This window comes from Nomascus leucogenys, chromosome 12 (assembly GCF_006542625.1).
Source record: "Nomascus leucogenys isolate Asia chromosome 12, Asia_NLE_v1, whole genome shotgun sequence".
Lineage (NCBI taxonomy): Eukaryota > Metazoa > Chordata > Mammalia > Primates > Hylobatidae > Nomascus > Nomascus leucogenys.
The window spans coordinates 29,104,502-29,122,743 of record NC_044392.1 but is presented as its reverse complement, the minus strand read 5'-3'; the positions used below and the strand labels follow the sequence as shown (position 1 = coordinate 29,122,743).

Genomic DNA, 18,242 nt, shown 5'->3' with positions numbered 1-18,242 from the left:
CTTATCCTTTCACAGTAGAAAAGGACAATAAAGTTCTTTTTCTCTTAGAGACTAATCTTATCAAATTGAAGCATAAAGCAAGTTTTGACCATTGACTTATTAAAGTACAATAAGCAATCTTTAATATCTTGCAAAATTTCCTAAGCCTATCAGATCTTGTGAGATGGGAGTAGAAAAGGCCATATACATAAAGGATAATACAGGTTGAGCATTCCTAATCCCAAAATCTCAAATCCAAAATGCTCTCAAATCCAAAATGCTCCCAAATCCAAAACTTTCTGAGAGCCAATCTGATACCACAGGTGGAAAATTCCACATGTGACCTCACGTGGATCACAGTAAGAACAAAATCAAAATTTTGTTTAATGAGCAGAATTATTGAAAATATCCTATAATATTATCTTCAGGCTATGTGTACAAGGTGCGTGCAAAACATAGATGAATTTTGCGTTAAGAATTGGGTCCCAGCTCCAGGATATCTCAGTATGTATGTGGAAATATTCCAAAATCTTAAAATTAAGTTCAAAATCCAAAACCCTTCTGGTCCCAAGCATTTGAGATAAGGGATACTTAACTGCAGAAACAGCAGACACCTTTTGGAGATGACAGGCAGGGTCATGAGTGAATCCTGGTTACACTCGTCACCAGGGTTACTTTTCTTCTCTGAGTCCAATTACTCATCTATGAAAAGAATATACATACTAATTTTTATGGGACCATAGTGCGTATTATTAATGATGATGGTGATAAATAATAATTACAGCTAACAGTTGTAGAGCATTTACTATATGCTGGACACTCTTCTAAGTGCCTCACATGAATTAGTCATTTAATTAATCCTCACAATAATGTTAGAAGTAACAGAGATAAGGATTGTAGCAGGGCTGACAAGGTGACATACTAACATGGGTTTCTGACTCCATCCTCTGACTCAGACTCAATCCCCAGAAACAAGAATTGTCTTGATGGGCCTGAGAAACTGACGTAGACCTGAGAAACTCTTGAGGGGAGAAGAGTGGTGCTTGGGTCTGGGTGTGCATGTGGGTAGATGCATACAACAGCTCAGAGTGGAAGAGTGTCAGATACCCTTGGTGCCAGAGCTTGGTTCTACACATTTCTCTTTCCCACATTGCCATAATTAGTTACATAATCATAATTGCATAATCATTCTCATAACCAATTACACCAATAATTACATTATTACACTAATAATTTCATTAGTGTAATTAATTATATAGAGAGAACATTCTGAAAGCTGCTGGAGAAAAATGGCAAATCACCTGAAAAGGAATGAGAGTTAGATTGATCACCAACTTCTCAATAACAGCCCTGGATACAAGAAGACAAAAAGTTATATTTGCCAATTTTTGGGGAAAAAGTATGTCATATTTGGAAATGTATATTAAAGTAAACCATCATTTAAGTATGAAGGCAAAGAAAACATAAAAATACAACACAATACAGAATTTAAATTTTAGATGCTATCAACATGGCACTCCACCAACATGATGGAGGTAGTGGCTGGGAATGGAGTGGTTATACTAACGTGCTAATGTTGTTCAGGGAACTATATAGATATTTATAAATTTAAGAGATTGGTGGAAAAATAGACAAGAGCCCATTTTTTTTTTGATAAATTAAAAGTAACCACCAGAAGAATAAAAATAAGAATATTCAAATTTTCTACCAGCAGAAAAACAATTTGGTCTAGCTTGTAGAAGGAAGGAAGAGGGCAGGAGGAACCTGATAAATAACCATGAAATAAGATGGTATTAATATATAAGCCCTAGTATAACCACAGTAGCAATTTTAGTATCAGACAGAACAGAACCCAAGGTAAGGAAATATTCTCAGGCTAAAACATGAACAAAATACACTCATAGGAATGAAAGTAAAATAATTATGAACATATATGTATCTAACAAAATAGCTCAAACAAGGAATCAAATGACAAATATATAAATAAATAAATGTATTATTAACTGCACTTGGAAATTTTAATATATTCATTTTAGAGACTGAAATGTCAAGCAAAGATACAGCACACTTGAATGATAGAATTAAAAAGCCCCAACTAATATATATATGTGAATTATACCAAATACATGGATTTATAGCAAATTGAAAATAGATTTTTTTTCAAACAAGGGGCACTCTCACAAAAATAGAGTATTAGCTGCAAGAAAAGTCTCAATAAGTTTCAAATGGTCAACATTATACAGACTATATTTTGCTCTCTTTCCTGAGAACTTAACCTGTATGAACCATGTCAGTGGGTTTCCTTGCTCTCTGGCCTTCAGTAGAGTTTGCCCAATGTGGAGTACCAGCAGAAGAGAAGGAGGTGGTGGAACAGGGTACTGATTGCGGCTCCTTCTTGTGTGGTCACCTTAGACTGGCTGGCAATTCTTAACTGGAAGTCAACAACCCTGGTCCTTCAAGTTCCAGAGCATCATACGATCCCTTTTGGTTTCCCACCTTTGTGTTTGTAAACAATCCCTTTTATTAAGTCCTTCTTAAGTTATTCTAATTTGAGTGTTTCAGCTGTTTGCAGATGAGATCCTATTGATACAATAGGGAAATTCTCTTAGTGACAGAGGCAACAGACAAAAATCCAAATACCTTTGGAAAATATACTCACACTTATTATGAGAAACTTTAGATGCAGACTCTTCAAGAGTAGGATGAAGACAAACAGGTCCAAAATCACGGGTACTGTTCTAAATAGTTCTTGAGGTCTGGGACAATATGAAAAGAAAAAGAATGAGGTATAAGGATTGAAGAAAAGATAAAAAATGGTCACCTTTTCCACTGATAATATGCATCTCTACAAAAAAACAGAATCAACAGACACACTATCAAAAGTAAAAAGAGAGATCCACAAGTTTTCAAGAATCAATATTATTTATTACAAAATAAAGAGTATCTAAACCAACAATAACCACCTGTTATTAGTTGTCTATTGCTGCATAAAAAATTACCCCAAAGCATAATGATTTGAAATAAAAAATATTTATTATCTCACAATTTCTGTGGGTCAGGAATCCAAGCTTGGTTTTGCTGGGTGACTTGGGCTAACCTATGAGAGAGGTTGGGCTGCAATCATCTCAAGGCTCAACTGGAGCAGAATCCACTCATGTGACTCACTCACGTTGCTGTTGGAGGCTTCAGGTCCTTGCTGGATGTTCGCCAGAAAAATTACTTCTTTGTGACATGGGCCTCTCCATTGGTCTACTCACAATCTGGAAGCTTGCCTCCCCTAGAATAGGGGAGGGGAGGAAGAGATGAAAACCATAGTTCTTTTTGTAGTTTAATCTTGGAGGTGAAATCCCATCATTTCTGCTGTATTCTATTAGCTAGAATTGAGTCAGTTAAGTCTAGGCCACTCTCAAGGAGAGGGTATAATAGAAGTGCATAAATACCAGGAAGTGGGCAATTATTGGCATCATCTTAGAGACTATCTACCACAGCATCTGAAAATACCACAGAAAATAAGACCCCATTTGTAACCACAACAAAATTACAAAGCATCAAGCAATTTGTCTAAGAAAGGGTGTATGAGACTACTCTGGAGAAAAATTTTAAAGGTCATAAAAATATGAAAAACTGTTATGGATAGGGTGAAAATAACAGTTCCTCCAAATTATTGCCATTACAGTTAATGGTTCAGTAGGATGTTTTAGGAACATGATAGTTTTTTCATGTATATATATATACACACATATATTTTTCCATATATATTTCATATATATACATATACATATGAAAAAATGAAATTAAATATGCCCAAAGTTAAGCCAATTTTAAAAACAGAAAAACAAAAAGGAGGGGATTTTGCCATACCTTCTCTCAAGACATTCCACGAAGCTGCAATTACAGAAATAGTGTGACCCTGGTATCAGAATAGATAAACAGATCAATGAAACAGAAATAAGAGTTCAGAAAAAGACTCAACTATATGTGGAAACTTGATATGTGATAAATATGCCAATTCAGTGGAAGAAAAGATGGATTGTGTGGGAAAATTAGTTCATACATGGAGAAAAATAGACTCCTGTCTCATCTCACAAAGGTGGACTCTAGATGGATTAAAGTCTAAATACAAAACCTCTGCAACTATGGATTAATATCTAGAATATTAAGTACAAGGAGATCCTGCAAATCAGCACAAAAAAAGATAAGAAACCCAGTCTAAAAATGGGCATGGCATGTGAACAGGAAATATACACACACAAAAAAAGGAAAACTTGAATGCCAACAAGCATATGATCAGATGTTTAACCTCACAAGAGATCAGAAAAAAGGAAGATCAATAGACAATGATATATAACTTTATAGTCATAATGCTTGGCAAAAATTAAAAGGTGGATAATACCAAGTAGAGCTGAGGACATGGGATAAAATAGTTCTTCATAATTGGTGGTGGTGTCAAGGCATTCAGCCACTCAGATGAGCATCCAGAAATCACTTAGTGAAATTAAATATGTAGGTGCATGTCTGTGAATAAACAAGTTTCAGCCAGGAGTGTACTGGGGTCTTTGCTCACCTCTGGGGAAAATCAGATTTGGTTTTCTTACTAACTTGGAAGATGCCCTTGGAAGTCTCCTTTAGGTTTGTGAAGGTTCATAGCAGCTACTTTCCTTATGCATCACTCTCTGCGACTGCTGAATCACCTCTGGAGCTCTGAGTTATAATCCTCTGAGTCCACTTCCCTGGTAGAACACTGAATGGAAGAAAGAAATAGGAACTTTGTTCTCTTTATGACCCTGTCCTTTTAACCTCCATGTGACTAACATCCTAGGTGTAGCAGCATACTTAAATCCTTTTTCTAGATGGTTAAGACAATTTCTGAAGGAAATTACAATGCTGGAGGGACCACAATTGAAGATAACTTGAATTTTCATCTAATGAGAAGTTACTTTAAAATATTGTAACAACTAGTATAAGGTGGTTTCTCTTATTTTGTCCTCCACATAAATTTGCTCCCAAGTGTCACCCAGGTCCCTTTGAATCTCTATGGCTCGTAAGCCTCCCCCTCCTCCTAAAAGAGATTGTCAGCTCTGAATATTTCTCCTCTGTCTATCCTCAAGGAATCTCTGGTTCCAGAATCAGAGATTCTGCAGGTGCAATTGGGGAGGGTAGAGCAAGACTTAGCAAAGCTCTTCCATTTAAATTCCCAGCCTGTGGGAGCCACCAGCCTTTGATTTATTTATTAAGTTCATCTCTCAAAGGCAAATATTATTTTCTTTAGCATTCACAGAACTAAGATCTACTTGTAACAATTATTTCTCCTTATTAATAAGGTATTGTAAGTACCCCAAAACATAATGGGTCCCTGTTATTGTACATAGGGTTGTTTTATTTTTCCATGACTTTGCCAACCTGTGGTGTTTGGTGGCATTACTGAAGATCAATTTGAGTGTTTAAAGATGCTCTCTTTGACTCTATTTCAGTTCAGATTCTGTCTATGCCTGGAGGATAGCAGGAGAGTTGGGGGCAGGTATGGGCTTCTAATTTCTTCTGTTGCAGAATGAATCAAAAGAAGCAGCAGGGAAGAAGGAGATGTAAAAATACAGCATAATTCTTATTGGACAGTGCTGGAAGTTCCTGTGGGAGTTTGAGATAGAAAAATCGGGAGGTACTAGTCTGAAATGGAGAAGCCCATCAGTTCAGGGTAGGATCTCAGAGAGATACTGGATGTCAAAAATCGACTTTGCACTTTCTCCTGCAACCTCTCTCCCTCTCTCCACCTTGTTTGTCCCTAATGGAGGAAGGTCAATTATATTAAGTCTACACATGAATTATTTGGGGGAAAGATTCACTAAATTTACAACATCTGTCGAGTGCCCACCTTGGTGCTAGGGACTATTCTAAGTGTATCAAATGCTTTGACTCGTTTAATCCTCCCAACTCCCATAAAGCAGGTACTATTATGATCATGCTTATTTTTATAGATGAGAAAACTGTGGCACCGAGGAGGGAAGGTGACCTGTCCAGTTCACACAGCTAATGAGCAGAAGAGCTGGGATTGGAAGCCACATAGTTTAACTCCAGAACCACCCACTCCCAGCCATCATGCGACACCACCTCCCCATCCAGGATACGGTGTATTTTTCCCACTTATTTGAATCTTTGCCATTTTCAGTAGAATTTTTATAATTTAAAAGATATGGGCCGGGCACGGTGGCTTATGCGTGTAATCCCAGCACTTTGGGAGGCTGAGGCGGGCAGATCACAAGGTCAAGAGATCGAGACCATCCTGGCCAACATGGTGAAACCCCATCTCTACTAAAAATACAAAAATTAGCTGTGCATGGTGGCATGTGCCTGTAGTCCCGGCTACTCGGGAGGCTGAGGCAGGAGAATCACTTGAACCCAGGAGGCGGATGTTGAAGTGAGCTGAGATCACGCCATTGCACGCCATCCTGGCGACAGAGTAAGACTCAGTCTCAAAAAAATAAAAAAAAAAATATATATATATATATGGTTCTGGACAATTTTTGTTACAGTTATTTTGGGATTTTCAAATAGTTTTTTTGTTGTATATATGGTAGAATTCTTAAAATTCTTAAAATTACAATTTCTGATTATGAAGTTTAAGGTTAGTTGAATTCATAACAATGAATAAAGTCACATGTGAGTTCAAAAGCTCGTTAACTTGTGCACTGTCTTGCTAGTCTCATCCCTTGCACTGTTTAAGAGTGGAGAGTGGAATGTGAGCAGGAGCGCCTGGTAAGGAGGCAGTAGGAGCTGATGCTAAAGAGCCTTGCGTGATGGTAAGAAGCTTGCATTGCTCCTGAATCAAACCTTCCAACAGAAGGCAGGGAAGTGAGATCATTAGGTTTGTTTTTCAAAAAGCATCTTTCTTACAGCATTTTACTGGGTGATTTGGGCTTGGGAAAGGTCGGCGGCAGGGCACCTGTTAGGGCATTATTGCAGTATTTCAGGTGAGAGATAAAGTCTGACCCCAGGCAACAGCAGTAAGAAAAATGGGAATGGCGAGGATGGGGGAGGGGGACAGTACACTGAGGGGAGGGTAAGGAACACGTCTCAGGTAAAAGCAACAGTCCTGGGTGACCAGTTAAACGTTGGGAGAGAGGAAAAGAAAGGAGATGAAGTTGCCACCAGAAAGAGTGGCCTCAGGAGAAACGGGTTGTACAGGGATGGGGATGGGGTGGGATGGGCAGAATGTATCAGGGAAATAGTACCCTTGGGGTTGGTTTGGTACAGGTGAGTGGGCCTGAATGATACTAACGGAAATCCCAAAGCATGATATAAAAACTAACGAAATTTGAAAAGTAATAAACATGAAAAAAATGAAAAATTTTGATTTATAGGGGATTTATTTGGCTTCTATTGGAGAATGATTAGGACTGAAGCTAACCACTTGGAAGTTATTGGCACATAAATGGTATGTGAGGCCAGAGGAAATGGTGAGGTGAGCCCAAGTAGAGAGGCCAGCTTTAAACAACAACAACAACAACAACAAAACAAACAAACAAACAAAGAAATAGGACCCTGAGTTACATTTGAATGTCAGATATACAATGAATAATTGTTTAGTATATTCCATGTTTGGACGTGTTTAAGACCTACTCGTCCTAAAAATTATGTATTATTTATCTGAAATTCAAATTTAACTGGGCACCATGTATTTAATCTGGCAACCATAATAGGGGCAGCACACAGAAATGTTGGCAGGGACCAGGCAGGCCTTTCAGATGGTGAGGTGGTGTGTGAGACACAGGCCAGTGGTGGAGGCTGGGTGACCCAGAACACCTGTCTCTCATTCTCAGGGGCAGCTGCTACATGCTTCCCACTGAATGGGTTTGCAGAGATGGCCTCGAGGGTGTCTGATATTCTGATATTTCAAAACAGAATAGAAATATGTATTTTAATGTGTATTTAATATATATATAAAAATATTTTTAATATTGATATTAAAAGTGGTCAATTGGGCTGAGTGCAGTGGCTCATGCCTGTAATTCCAGCATTTTGGGAAACTGAGGCAGGAGGAGGTCTTGAAGCTAGGAGTTTGAGACAAGCCTGGGCAACATAGCAAGTCCCCATCCCTACAAAAAAAAAAAAAAAAAAAATAGAATAAATTAGTCAGGTGTAGTGACTTATACCTATAATCCCAGCTACTCGAGAGGCCAAGGCAAGAGGATTGCTTGAGCCCAGGAGTTTGAGGCTGCAGTTAACTACGATAGCACCACTGCACTCCAGCCTGGGTGACAGAGTGAGACTCTGTCTCTATTTAAATAAATAAGTAAATATATAAACTGGGAAAATAATGAAAATGAAAACATTATGAAATACAAAGCAGCTCTGTGGGTTCCACTGGTTTGTAGCCTCTGATCTAATTTCTAAAGTGGGTGTAGCAGATTTTTAACCTGTAAATTATGGTAATTGGCAGGTCAGGGTAAATGGTAGTTGTGTGTGGGGAAGAGATGATGACAACAGATGTTTTCCTCCTGCAAAAACTAAAATGTGGGAGTGACTTCTCTGGTCATAACTCCATGGTCTCTCCCCTCAGAGCCATTTTCAGTAAAATTTTTATAGTTTAAAAAGTACGGTTCTGAACAATTTTTGTTAGAGTTATTTTGGGATTTTTAAATAGTTTTTTGGTTGTATATATGGTAGAATTCTTAAAATTATACAGTTATAATGTATAAAAAAGCATACAATTATAATTCATAAAATTATAGCCCCACTGACCATTCTCCTGTAGCTGGGAGCAGTTCACGCCAACAGGGCTATACCCCCATGCTGACCTGCTCTGCAGGATTCCAGGAAGGTGAGCATAGCCTACCAACCTGTTTGGGTAGCACAGCGACAGCGACTTGAAGGCTTTCGTCAGAAAATTGTGGGCGGAAACTTCCAGGGGTTTGCTCTGAGCTTCTTGAGGCTTCTCAGCTTCAGCTGCAAAGTGAGTGGGTGTTTCTTTGAGAAGCAGAATCAGAGAGAGATATAGAGAAAGAGAAAGACAGAGGTGTTTCCCTTAGCTATGGAAACTCTATAAGAGAGATCCAGCTTGCCTCCTCTTGAGCAGTCAGCAACAGGAGTCCTATCCTTGACACCTCAGCCTCTACAGGATTGAGAAGTAAAACCGTTTGCTGGGGCTGGCCTGACTCACCAGCTGCCATGCAGCAGCCCTTCAATTACCCATATCCCCAGATCTACTGGGTGGACAGCAGTGCCAGCTCTCCCTGGGCCCCTCCAGGCACAGTTCTTCCCTGTCCATCCTCTGTGCCCAGAAGGCCTGGTCAAAGGAGGCCACCACCACCGCCGCCGCCACCACCACTACCACCTCCGCCGCCACCACCACTGCCTCCACTACCGCTGCCACCCCCGAAGAAGAGAGGGAACCACAGCACAGGCCTGTGTCTCCTTGTGATGTTTTTCATGGTTCTGGTTGCCTTGGTAGGATTGGGCCTGGGGATGTTTCAGCTCTTCCACCTACAGAAGGAGCTGGCAGAACTCCGAGAGGTAAGCCTGCCTGCAGACTGCTGTGCCCTGGAGGCACCAGGCATAAGGGGATGGAGGGCCCACTGCCTGGCTTGTAAAGTGCTTTTCAATCCTTTTTTTTTTTTTTCTTAGAAATGGGTTGTTCTAGTTATTCTATTCTATAGGCAGAGAAATGGAGGCTCATGGGGTGAAGGGAATATTTTTTAGTTTGTAAAGAATCAGAGCCCAACAGTTTTTCTTTCCTCAGTTGTCAACTCAGTCTGTTGAACCACTTACTGCCTCACACCTAGTGATTTAAGGAGTAAAAAACAAACAAACAAAACTTTTAAGTTTTGCTTGGAAGTAAATTTGTTCAGATGGCCAAACTAAATCTTGAAAATACTTAAAATATTGGTACGATTCCAAATCACAAAACTGAGGGACAGTGAAGCAAAATTGCTTGGCCAAAGCCCAAGTTAGCAAAAGTTCTGAGGTATTTGGATTCTCTTTCCAGGGCTTGGTTTATTTGACGATTCTGCCCCTTTTGCTTAAAGAATTTTATTTTATTATACATCTTTTCTCTTTCTCTTTTACTAGTCTACCAGCCAGAGGCATACAGCATCATCTTTGGAGAAGCAAATAGGTGAGTCCTTTTTCGCATGTGCATTGAGTTCCCAAAGATGATCCTCAGCACAGGACTATGTTAATGGACTGCCTTAAATTCTGTCCCACACTTTGGCTTCTGTATACTATGAGAGGAATTCTGGCTAATTCAGAATCTCTGGTCTATGATTCCTTGAGCTGCTTTAAAAATGTGAAGTGAAGGCCGGGCGCGGTGGCTCACGCTTGTAATCCCAGCACTTTGGGAGGCCGAGGCGGGCGAATCACGAGGTCAGGAGATCCAGACCACGGTGAAACCCCGTCTCTACTAAAAATATAAAAAATTAGCCGGGCGTGGTGGCGGGCGCCTGTAGTCCCAGCTACTCGGAGAGGCTGAGGCAGGAGAATGGCGTGAACCCGGGAGGTGGAGCTTGCAGTGAGCCGAGATTGCGCCACTGAACTCCAGCCTGGGCGACAGAGAGAGACGCTGTCTCAAAAAAAAAAAAAAAATGTGAAGTTAATTGAATTGCTCACAATCAATATAGCTGAGCACTGCACACAATTCAAAATCACTTCCACTTGACTTTGGAAAGAGACACACATATACAACCCTGGACCTTTGCCCCCTGAGAAGTGGCTCCAGGCCTGTCCCCTTCCACAGACGTCCTGGTCCTGGCACACACGCCAGTGGCTGTAACTCCTGGGAAGAGAAGGCGAAGTGAAGGCAGAGACGGATGTTTCTGAGAAACGTCCTTTCCTCTTTTAAACTCCCTAAAGAGATTACATTGAAGCTTTATTTACAATATGTTTTATAGGATGTAAGCTTTTAAAATGTGGATAATCAATTCCCCACATTAGAATGGTTTTTCTTGAAGTCACTGAGAAGCTTAAGGGAAGACTTCAGCCATCATTCAAAGGATGTTCAGCTTCACCCACAGAGGCAGTCATGAGGTACTCTTGATCACAAAGGAAAATCCTTTGCGTGGGAGCTAGGGCAAGAAGATGATATGTTGAACACTGATCTCATGAAATTTCAGGGCATAGTTGTGCAAGCTCTGTACAGATAGATTTTACAATGTGCTTCACTAGTCTAAGATTCATTGAAATTTTAGATTTAGATTTACGATGAGATTCATTGAATTTTTAGAGTTGGACGGAAGCTTAGAATGTATCTACTCCAGCCATTTCATTTTTTGGAAGAGAAACAAAATACCAGATGGATTAGGTGAATATGCTCAAGACCACTGGTATGCCACTGGGGCTAGAAGAAACACAGGCTCTTGATGCCTTGTCACCTACAGGGCTTTCCAGTACTGGACTGGTGCCTCATGAAGTAGGGAAACTCCTGTCTCTCGGTAGTGAGCATGGAATAACAAAAAGATGAAAAGCAGGATACCTCTGCAAAGACTATAGGTAGATCTCATCCTTAGAAACTCAGAATAAAGAAGAAGGCAGCACTGGCCATCTATTAAGTGAAGCAAGTTCCAGTTTCTCCGGATGTAGCTACTGCAGGCAACCCAGTTGCCTGTCTACTATCCTAGACTGTTAAGTTCTTGTAGGAGCCACTGTTGGTATGCTCTGGCCCCTGCTTCTGTGTCCTAATCCTTAAATGGTAGAAAGTCCATATGTACACAAGCAGAGTGGAAATATTTGCTAGAAAAGTAAAAGCCTCTGGAGGACATCTGAAATAAGATCATTTTGAAAATCTGTGGAAAGTGCCTGGTCTGATGGGTACCTAATTATTCATCTTTCACCCACTCTCTGGAGTCAATTTAGTGATTAAAAGTCAAATGATCAGTTGAGTCAGGTCCATCTACCCCAGTAAGCAATTATCTTCTCTAGATCAACCCAAATGAACCAGAAATTGGTAAATTATCACATGGAAATCAAATCAGTAACTTTACTAATAAGAAAAGAGATGCAAATTAAAAATAGGGAATACCAATTTTCATCAAATTAGTAAAGATTAAAAAAAAAAAACCCAGACTGACAAAGATTTGAGAGAAAAGTGCCTGTTCAAACATTAGTTTCAGCCAGTATACATGTAAATTGCTATAACTTTTTCTGAAGAGCACTTTAGAAATACATATCAAAAGCTTGAAACTAATAGTTTACGTTGTAATCCTATCGCTAAGAATTTATCTTAAGAAAATAATCAGAGATGTGCCTGAAGATTTATATATAAGGATGTTCATTACTTCTTTATGAGCCTATTTATAATAAATAATTCAGAAGAAACTTGAATGCCTCATACGAGATTAGTTATATACATTATGGTGTATTCAAACAAGCACGTAATAAGCAGCAACTAAAAGTGATGTATCAGAAGGACATTTAATGCTTTGGGGATTGTGCACTCTGTATTGTTAGATAAAAAGACAAGTTACAAAAGGGTATGTTTAATTTCATACTAACTATGTAACCATGTATGCACATTTTTATATTCTTAGGAACTGGAAGGTTTTACACCCTGATGTACTAACAGTGATTTTCTCTGGGAGATACTATTATAGATTATTTATACTTTCTACTTTGCTCCTTTTTACATTTTCCATTTTTTTCCGGTTAACTAATTAAGTCTTTTATTCATTCACATGTGTGAGGCTAGATGTTGGGTGTTGGATGCTGACTGAGGATGAGCCAGCCCAGGGGGCCTGTCCTTATGGAGCTTTTAGCATGGGGAAGAAGCTAAACAAAAGCAAGCAAACAGACCATGCAATTCCAAAGTTGTACTAAGTACAACCTGAGAATCTTCTTTAAGGAGGTGTTTACGCTAACACCTTGGGGGTCAGAAGCCCAATGAGTGAACGGCTGTGTGCATGTGCTGTGGAGTGGGGTGGGGCTGGGGGAGGGCGTTTCAGCGCTGGGAACGGCACATGCAAAAACCCTGGGGCAGGAAGCAATCATCACCAGTGTCTAGGATATCTCTGCAATTTATTTATTCCAGTATATTTACAGCAGATATTCTTAGTGAGCACGTTCTGTAAGAATAACGTTGTACTGGGCTCTGTGAGGGATATAAAGACATGCAACATGTGGTTCTCTGTTCCGTTTCCTGCCGGTGCGTGGCTGAGTGCCAGATTAGTTGCTCGGGTGGTTTGCGGTGTAGGAATGCAGAGCAGACTCAGTTTTGCCTTTCCTGTTCGCTAACACCTCCTACCTGGTGGGTCGTCTTGGATGACTAGAGAGGTCATGATTGCTCAGCTAATGTTCTCTGTGGATTGGGCCATTCTCACACCATATGTGAGTTTTACAGGCTAATCACGAACCTGACATAGACAAGCATCTCGTGTGAATATTTATTGAAGTCTCAGTTAGCTGAATTCATTAGCTAAGTGGCAGCTGTATCTTGTCTGAAACAGTTGAAGTCAGAGAAATAGTGTCTGTTTTGAGAACTATTGTCTATCCTTCCATTTAATTTGTACAACATTTGCTAGTAACATGCCCTGTGTTAGAAACTGGGCTTCTCTGGTGAATTCAACGTATCGTAAGGAACTTGTCATTATTTGAGGGGAATAAGATAATTTATGTAGTTACCCCAGAGACAAGAGGAGTCAGAAATGACAAGAGAGGGGAAGACAGAGGGATCCTAGATTTCAAAAGAGGGGCAGATCATATTTGATGAAAAAAGGCTTGAGAGGGTTTCCCAAAGAAAGAGGTACTAGGTAGTCCTTATGGGATGTTTAGGAATTTGACACAGAAATCTGCTTGAAGGAACATTATGGGCAGAAGACATGGCATGAACAAAGGCACAGAGGAAGGAAAGTGGGGGTATGTGTAGGCCACAGAACTCCCGTTGTGTGGCAGTGCTCAGTGGGAGTAAGGAGATAAGGCTGCACAGATGGGCTGGGATTGTGTGATGGAGAGACTTGTATAGGACTGCATCCTCGGGGAGAAGCAATTAAAGGTGTTTGAGGCCTCAGTGATATGAGGTGATTGTCTGAGGTCTTAAGATAATTAATTTGGGGCAGATTGTAAAATGTCACTGGAGGAAGATCTGGTGACACACAGACAGATCAGTAGTCTTCTTCAGCCTCTGTCCTGTAAGTCTTAGGAACAAGAGAATCAGAGTGGACAGAGCCCTGGAATTGGAGTCAGGAGACCAGGGTGTGGTCCCATCTCTGATGCTGACTAGCCGGGTCTTCTTGGACTAGTCACCCAACTTGTAAGCTCATTTTGCAATCGATAAGGTGGGACAATAATACATACCTCAAAGGGTTGTGGTGAGTTCTTAATGCAATAACTGACATGACAGCTCTTTATGAATAAATGTTTATATTAATTATGTTTTATTGTAACGTTATAATTTATGCATATGTCAATCTTAATTTGGTTTATTTTTTACCTCTTTGTTTCTGAAATATAGACTACTGTGAATTCTGCAGTTCAGACTTACATGATTAGTATATGTTAGACTGTTGCCATTTATGGTTTTAAAATCTTTTTTTAAATGATGGGATTTAAATTCCCACCAAAATAATAGTTGGTATTTCATTTTAACATATATTTTACCTCTGTCTATGATACAGGCCACCCCAGTCCACCCCCTGAGAAAAAGGAGCTGAGGAAAGTGGCCCATTTAACAGGTCTGTATCTGGAAGGTACAGGTAGGGTTTGGGAAAGCTTTTGGCAAAAAGCAAAATGGCTGCCTGGTTTCCATTACCAGGCTCTAGAGAGTTGTTACTTCCTGGAGACAGTATTTGAACCCAATAATGCTAACACTTTTCTTGTCGAGTCAGTCTTATAAACACACTTCGATCCCCTATTCTCTGGGCAAGGCCCTCTTCTAAATTGGAGACCTGGAGCTGATTATGACATGACCCCTGCCCATAAGGAGCTCATTCTTTTCAGTCATTCCAAAGTCCCTTGGGGGATTGGGGGCACAGATCCAAGAGGTGAGAGCTGAGAAGGTGAGGAATGAGGACTTATTATAGTCAGTGCTTTCTTGGTTTTCCGGAAGAGCTTCACTCTGCTTTGTCCAAGAGTATAAATAGGAGAGAGAAGGGAGACTCGATCCTGGCACTTGTAGACTTTCAATATGTGCCTGTAGAGAGGAGTGAAATGATATGGTATGGGCACTCCCATTATAAACTACATAAATAATGGAATAAATATCCCAGAAAGTGGTAGGCTATTGTCCCTGGAATTATTTAGGCAGAATTGTAGAATGACCCGGTTACATCAGCAGACACTTAACTAAATACCTGCTGTGCGCCAATTTGGGGATGTGAAGATGAGTAGCACATGGCTCTTGCCCCCAGGGAGCTTGACATCTAATAGGGAAAGACAGGCACTTATGATAATTTCAGTACTTCAGAGATTTAGGTTATGTTCATGATGTTGTGGGGATACAAAGAAAAGGGAACGGTACCCCAAATTGAGGGGCTGAATAATTCTTACTGCAGGTGAGAAGATGGACCAGATGGTCCCTAAGATCCTTCTCAACTTTAGAACTTTAGAGTTCCTTGGATTTGGCTTTTTCCTTCAGGAAAGGACTTCAAAGCCTAGCAGGTTTGGTGCTAGTTCTGAAGATAATAAAATCTTTGTTCCAGAGAGCTAATATTTTCTCAATAATTTCTTACTGCAATGGATTAGGGGTATATACTATTGTTCCAATTGTGTGGATGACAAAATAGGACAACGATGTTGAGGAAATTCTGTGATGGATCAAGTTCTGACCCCTCAGCAGGTTCTATACAGGCTGTCATTCTGGGTGAAACATTTGTTCAAGGAAGGGCCCACAGTTTTGCCTTAGAAACTTAGTTTGTTGGATGCGTGACTATTCCTGGCTTAAAGCTCCTTTCGGATTTGTTTCAGGCAAGCCCAGCTCAAGGTCCATGCCTCTGGAATGGGAAGACACCTATGGAATTGTCCTGCTTTCTGGAGTGAAGTATAAGAAGGGTGGCCTTGTGATCAATGAAACTGGGCTGTACTTTGTATATTCCAAAGTATACTTCCGGGGTCAGTCTTGCAACAACCTGCCCCTGAGCCACAAGGTCTACTTGAGGAACTCTAAGTATCCCCAGGATCTGGTGATGATGGAGGGGAAGATGATGAGCTACTGCACTACTGGGCAGATGTGGGCCCGCAGCAGCTACCTGGGGGCAGTGTTCAATCTTACCAGTGCTGATCATTTATATGTCAATGTATCTGAGCTCTCTCTGGTCAATTTTGAGGAATCTCAGACGTTTTTTGGCTTATATAAGCTCTAAGAAAAGCACTTTGGGGTTCTTTCCGTTATGATTCTTTGTTACAGGCACCGAGAATGTTGTATTCAGTGAGGGTCTTCTTACATGCATTTGAGTTCAAGTAAGAAGACATGAACCAAGTGGACCTTGAGACCACAGGGTTCAAAAGGTCTGTAGCTCCTCAACTCACCTAACGTTTATGAGCCAGACAAATGGAGGAATATGACGGAAGAATATAAAACTCTGGGCTGCCATGTGAAGAGGCAGAAGCATGAAAAAGCAGCTACCAGGTGTTCTGCACTCATCTTAGTGCCTGAGAGTATTTAGGCACATTTAAAAGGACACCTTTTAACTCACCTCTCAGGGTGGGCCTTGCTACCTCAAGGAGGACTGTCTTTCAGATACATGGTTGTAACCTGAATGTTTAAGGGATGGAAAAGGAAGACTAGAGTCTTGCATAATAAGCTAAAGAGGCTGAAAGAGGCCAATGCCCCCACTGGCAGCATCTTCACTTCTAAACACGTATCCTGAGCCATCGGTGAAACTGAGAAGCAAGAGAGATATTTTGGGGACTCATTCCATTCCTAACACAGCATGTATTTCCAGTGCAAGTATTTCCAGTGCAAGTATTTCCGGTGCAATTGTAGGGGTGTGTGTGTGTGTGTGTGTGTGTATGACTAAAGAGAGAATGTAGATATCGTGAAGTACCTATTAGGAAAATATGGGTTGCATTTGGTGAAGATTTTGAATGCTTCCTGACAATCAACTCTAATAGTGCTTAAAAATCATTGATTGTCAGCTACTGATGATGTTTTCCCATAATATAATAAATATTTATATAGATGTGCATTTTTGTGAAAAGAAAACATGTAATAAAAAGTATATGTTAGGATACAAATAATTTTTAGAATTTACTAATATTTGAATTTTTTGCTTATTATTTTTTTCCTCCCTGGTTTCTTCATTCGTTATGATGCCAGACCCCTTTAAGAAGAATTTACTGGACTGAGAAGTACTATGAAGCAAATCTTTCTGCCTTTGCCAGGCCTTCCTTCTCTCTATATATTCTCTTTCCTCTTCACCTCCCAGAGTTTCCATTACCAATATTATGACCATGTTAAGCTTAGCCAACTTTCCATAGATTTGATGAGAAATTATATTTTCCTGAAGGCAGAACCATGGCACAGTGGAAAGGGCACATACTTTGGACTAAAAAACTTAGATTTGAATCTTTGTTCTTCCACGTACTGCCTATGTAATCACTGGTTAGGTCACTTGACCTTCCTTGAACAAAAAAAGAGCTGAAAGTATCAGACACGTAGAACATCAAAAAATGGTGTCTGCCACTACTAAGCCACTCTATTAGAGCCACTTCATTCTCCAGGGGCCACTGATCTATGGGATCCATCTAAGCACCTAGTTTCTTGTATTCTCATGCTTGTCATTCACAATGGCCTTTTCCTATTTTCCTTCAACCACTCATTATCATGGGCTCTCCGTAGACTTTGTTATCATTAAAGATTATAGTAACTCCTTTGGAATTTGATTTTAGGTGTCTTATTTTCACAACATCATCTTCTATTATTCTAGTGGAATTGGTCCAACATTTTCTTTTCTAAAATATTTTTGAAAATATTGAGACTTCTAATTAATAAACTTTATTATTTTCTTATATATACATCAGCTTCTTCCACGTTTTCACGTCTCTCTATGTCCAGCATAAATGTCATCATCTGTCATGACAACCAGCACCTTGTAAAGACTCTCAACTCCAAAATACTCTCTTCCTCCACTGTATTCCCCTTGCAAAAATCCTATTTTCTTTAAGCTGTCATCCCAGAAGCTGATGTTGCTGGACAAAAATTACCCAAACAGGCTGCCTACTTTTAGTTTATCTTAATCTAACATGAATTTAAATCAATCGATGATTGATCTGTCACTGACTTAGTTTTATTTTTTGATTGATTTGAATAGGTAGTACATGTACATGGTACAAATTTTAAAAGATAC

At 40.0% G+C, this 18,242-nt stretch overlaps 1 protein-coding gene across 2 annotated transcripts; it reads left to right on the top strand.

Moving 5' to 3' along the window:
• The first annotated feature begins 8,951 nt into the window (after positions 1-8,951).
• On the top strand, positions 8,952-17,131 carry FASLG (Fas ligand). 2 transcript variants are annotated; one of them, XM_003258890.2, is made up of 4 exons: positions 8,952-9,486; positions 10,042-10,087; positions 14,574-14,630; positions 15,862-17,131. In XM_003258890.2, the coding sequence occupies exons 1-4, from the start codon at positions 9,142-9,144 to the stop codon at positions 16,254-16,256; spliced, it is 843 nt and encodes a 280-aa protein (XP_003258938.1). In that variant the 5' UTR covers positions 8,952-9,141; the 3' UTR covers positions 16,257-17,131. The 2 variants fall into 2 exon arrangements, with proteins under 2 accessions (XP_003258938.1, XP_012366515.1); XM_012511061.2 differs by lacking the exon at positions 10,042-10,087 and having other exon boundaries at positions 9,093-9,486; positions 15,862-16,315.
• Positions 17,132-18,242: the final 1,111 nt, after the last annotated feature.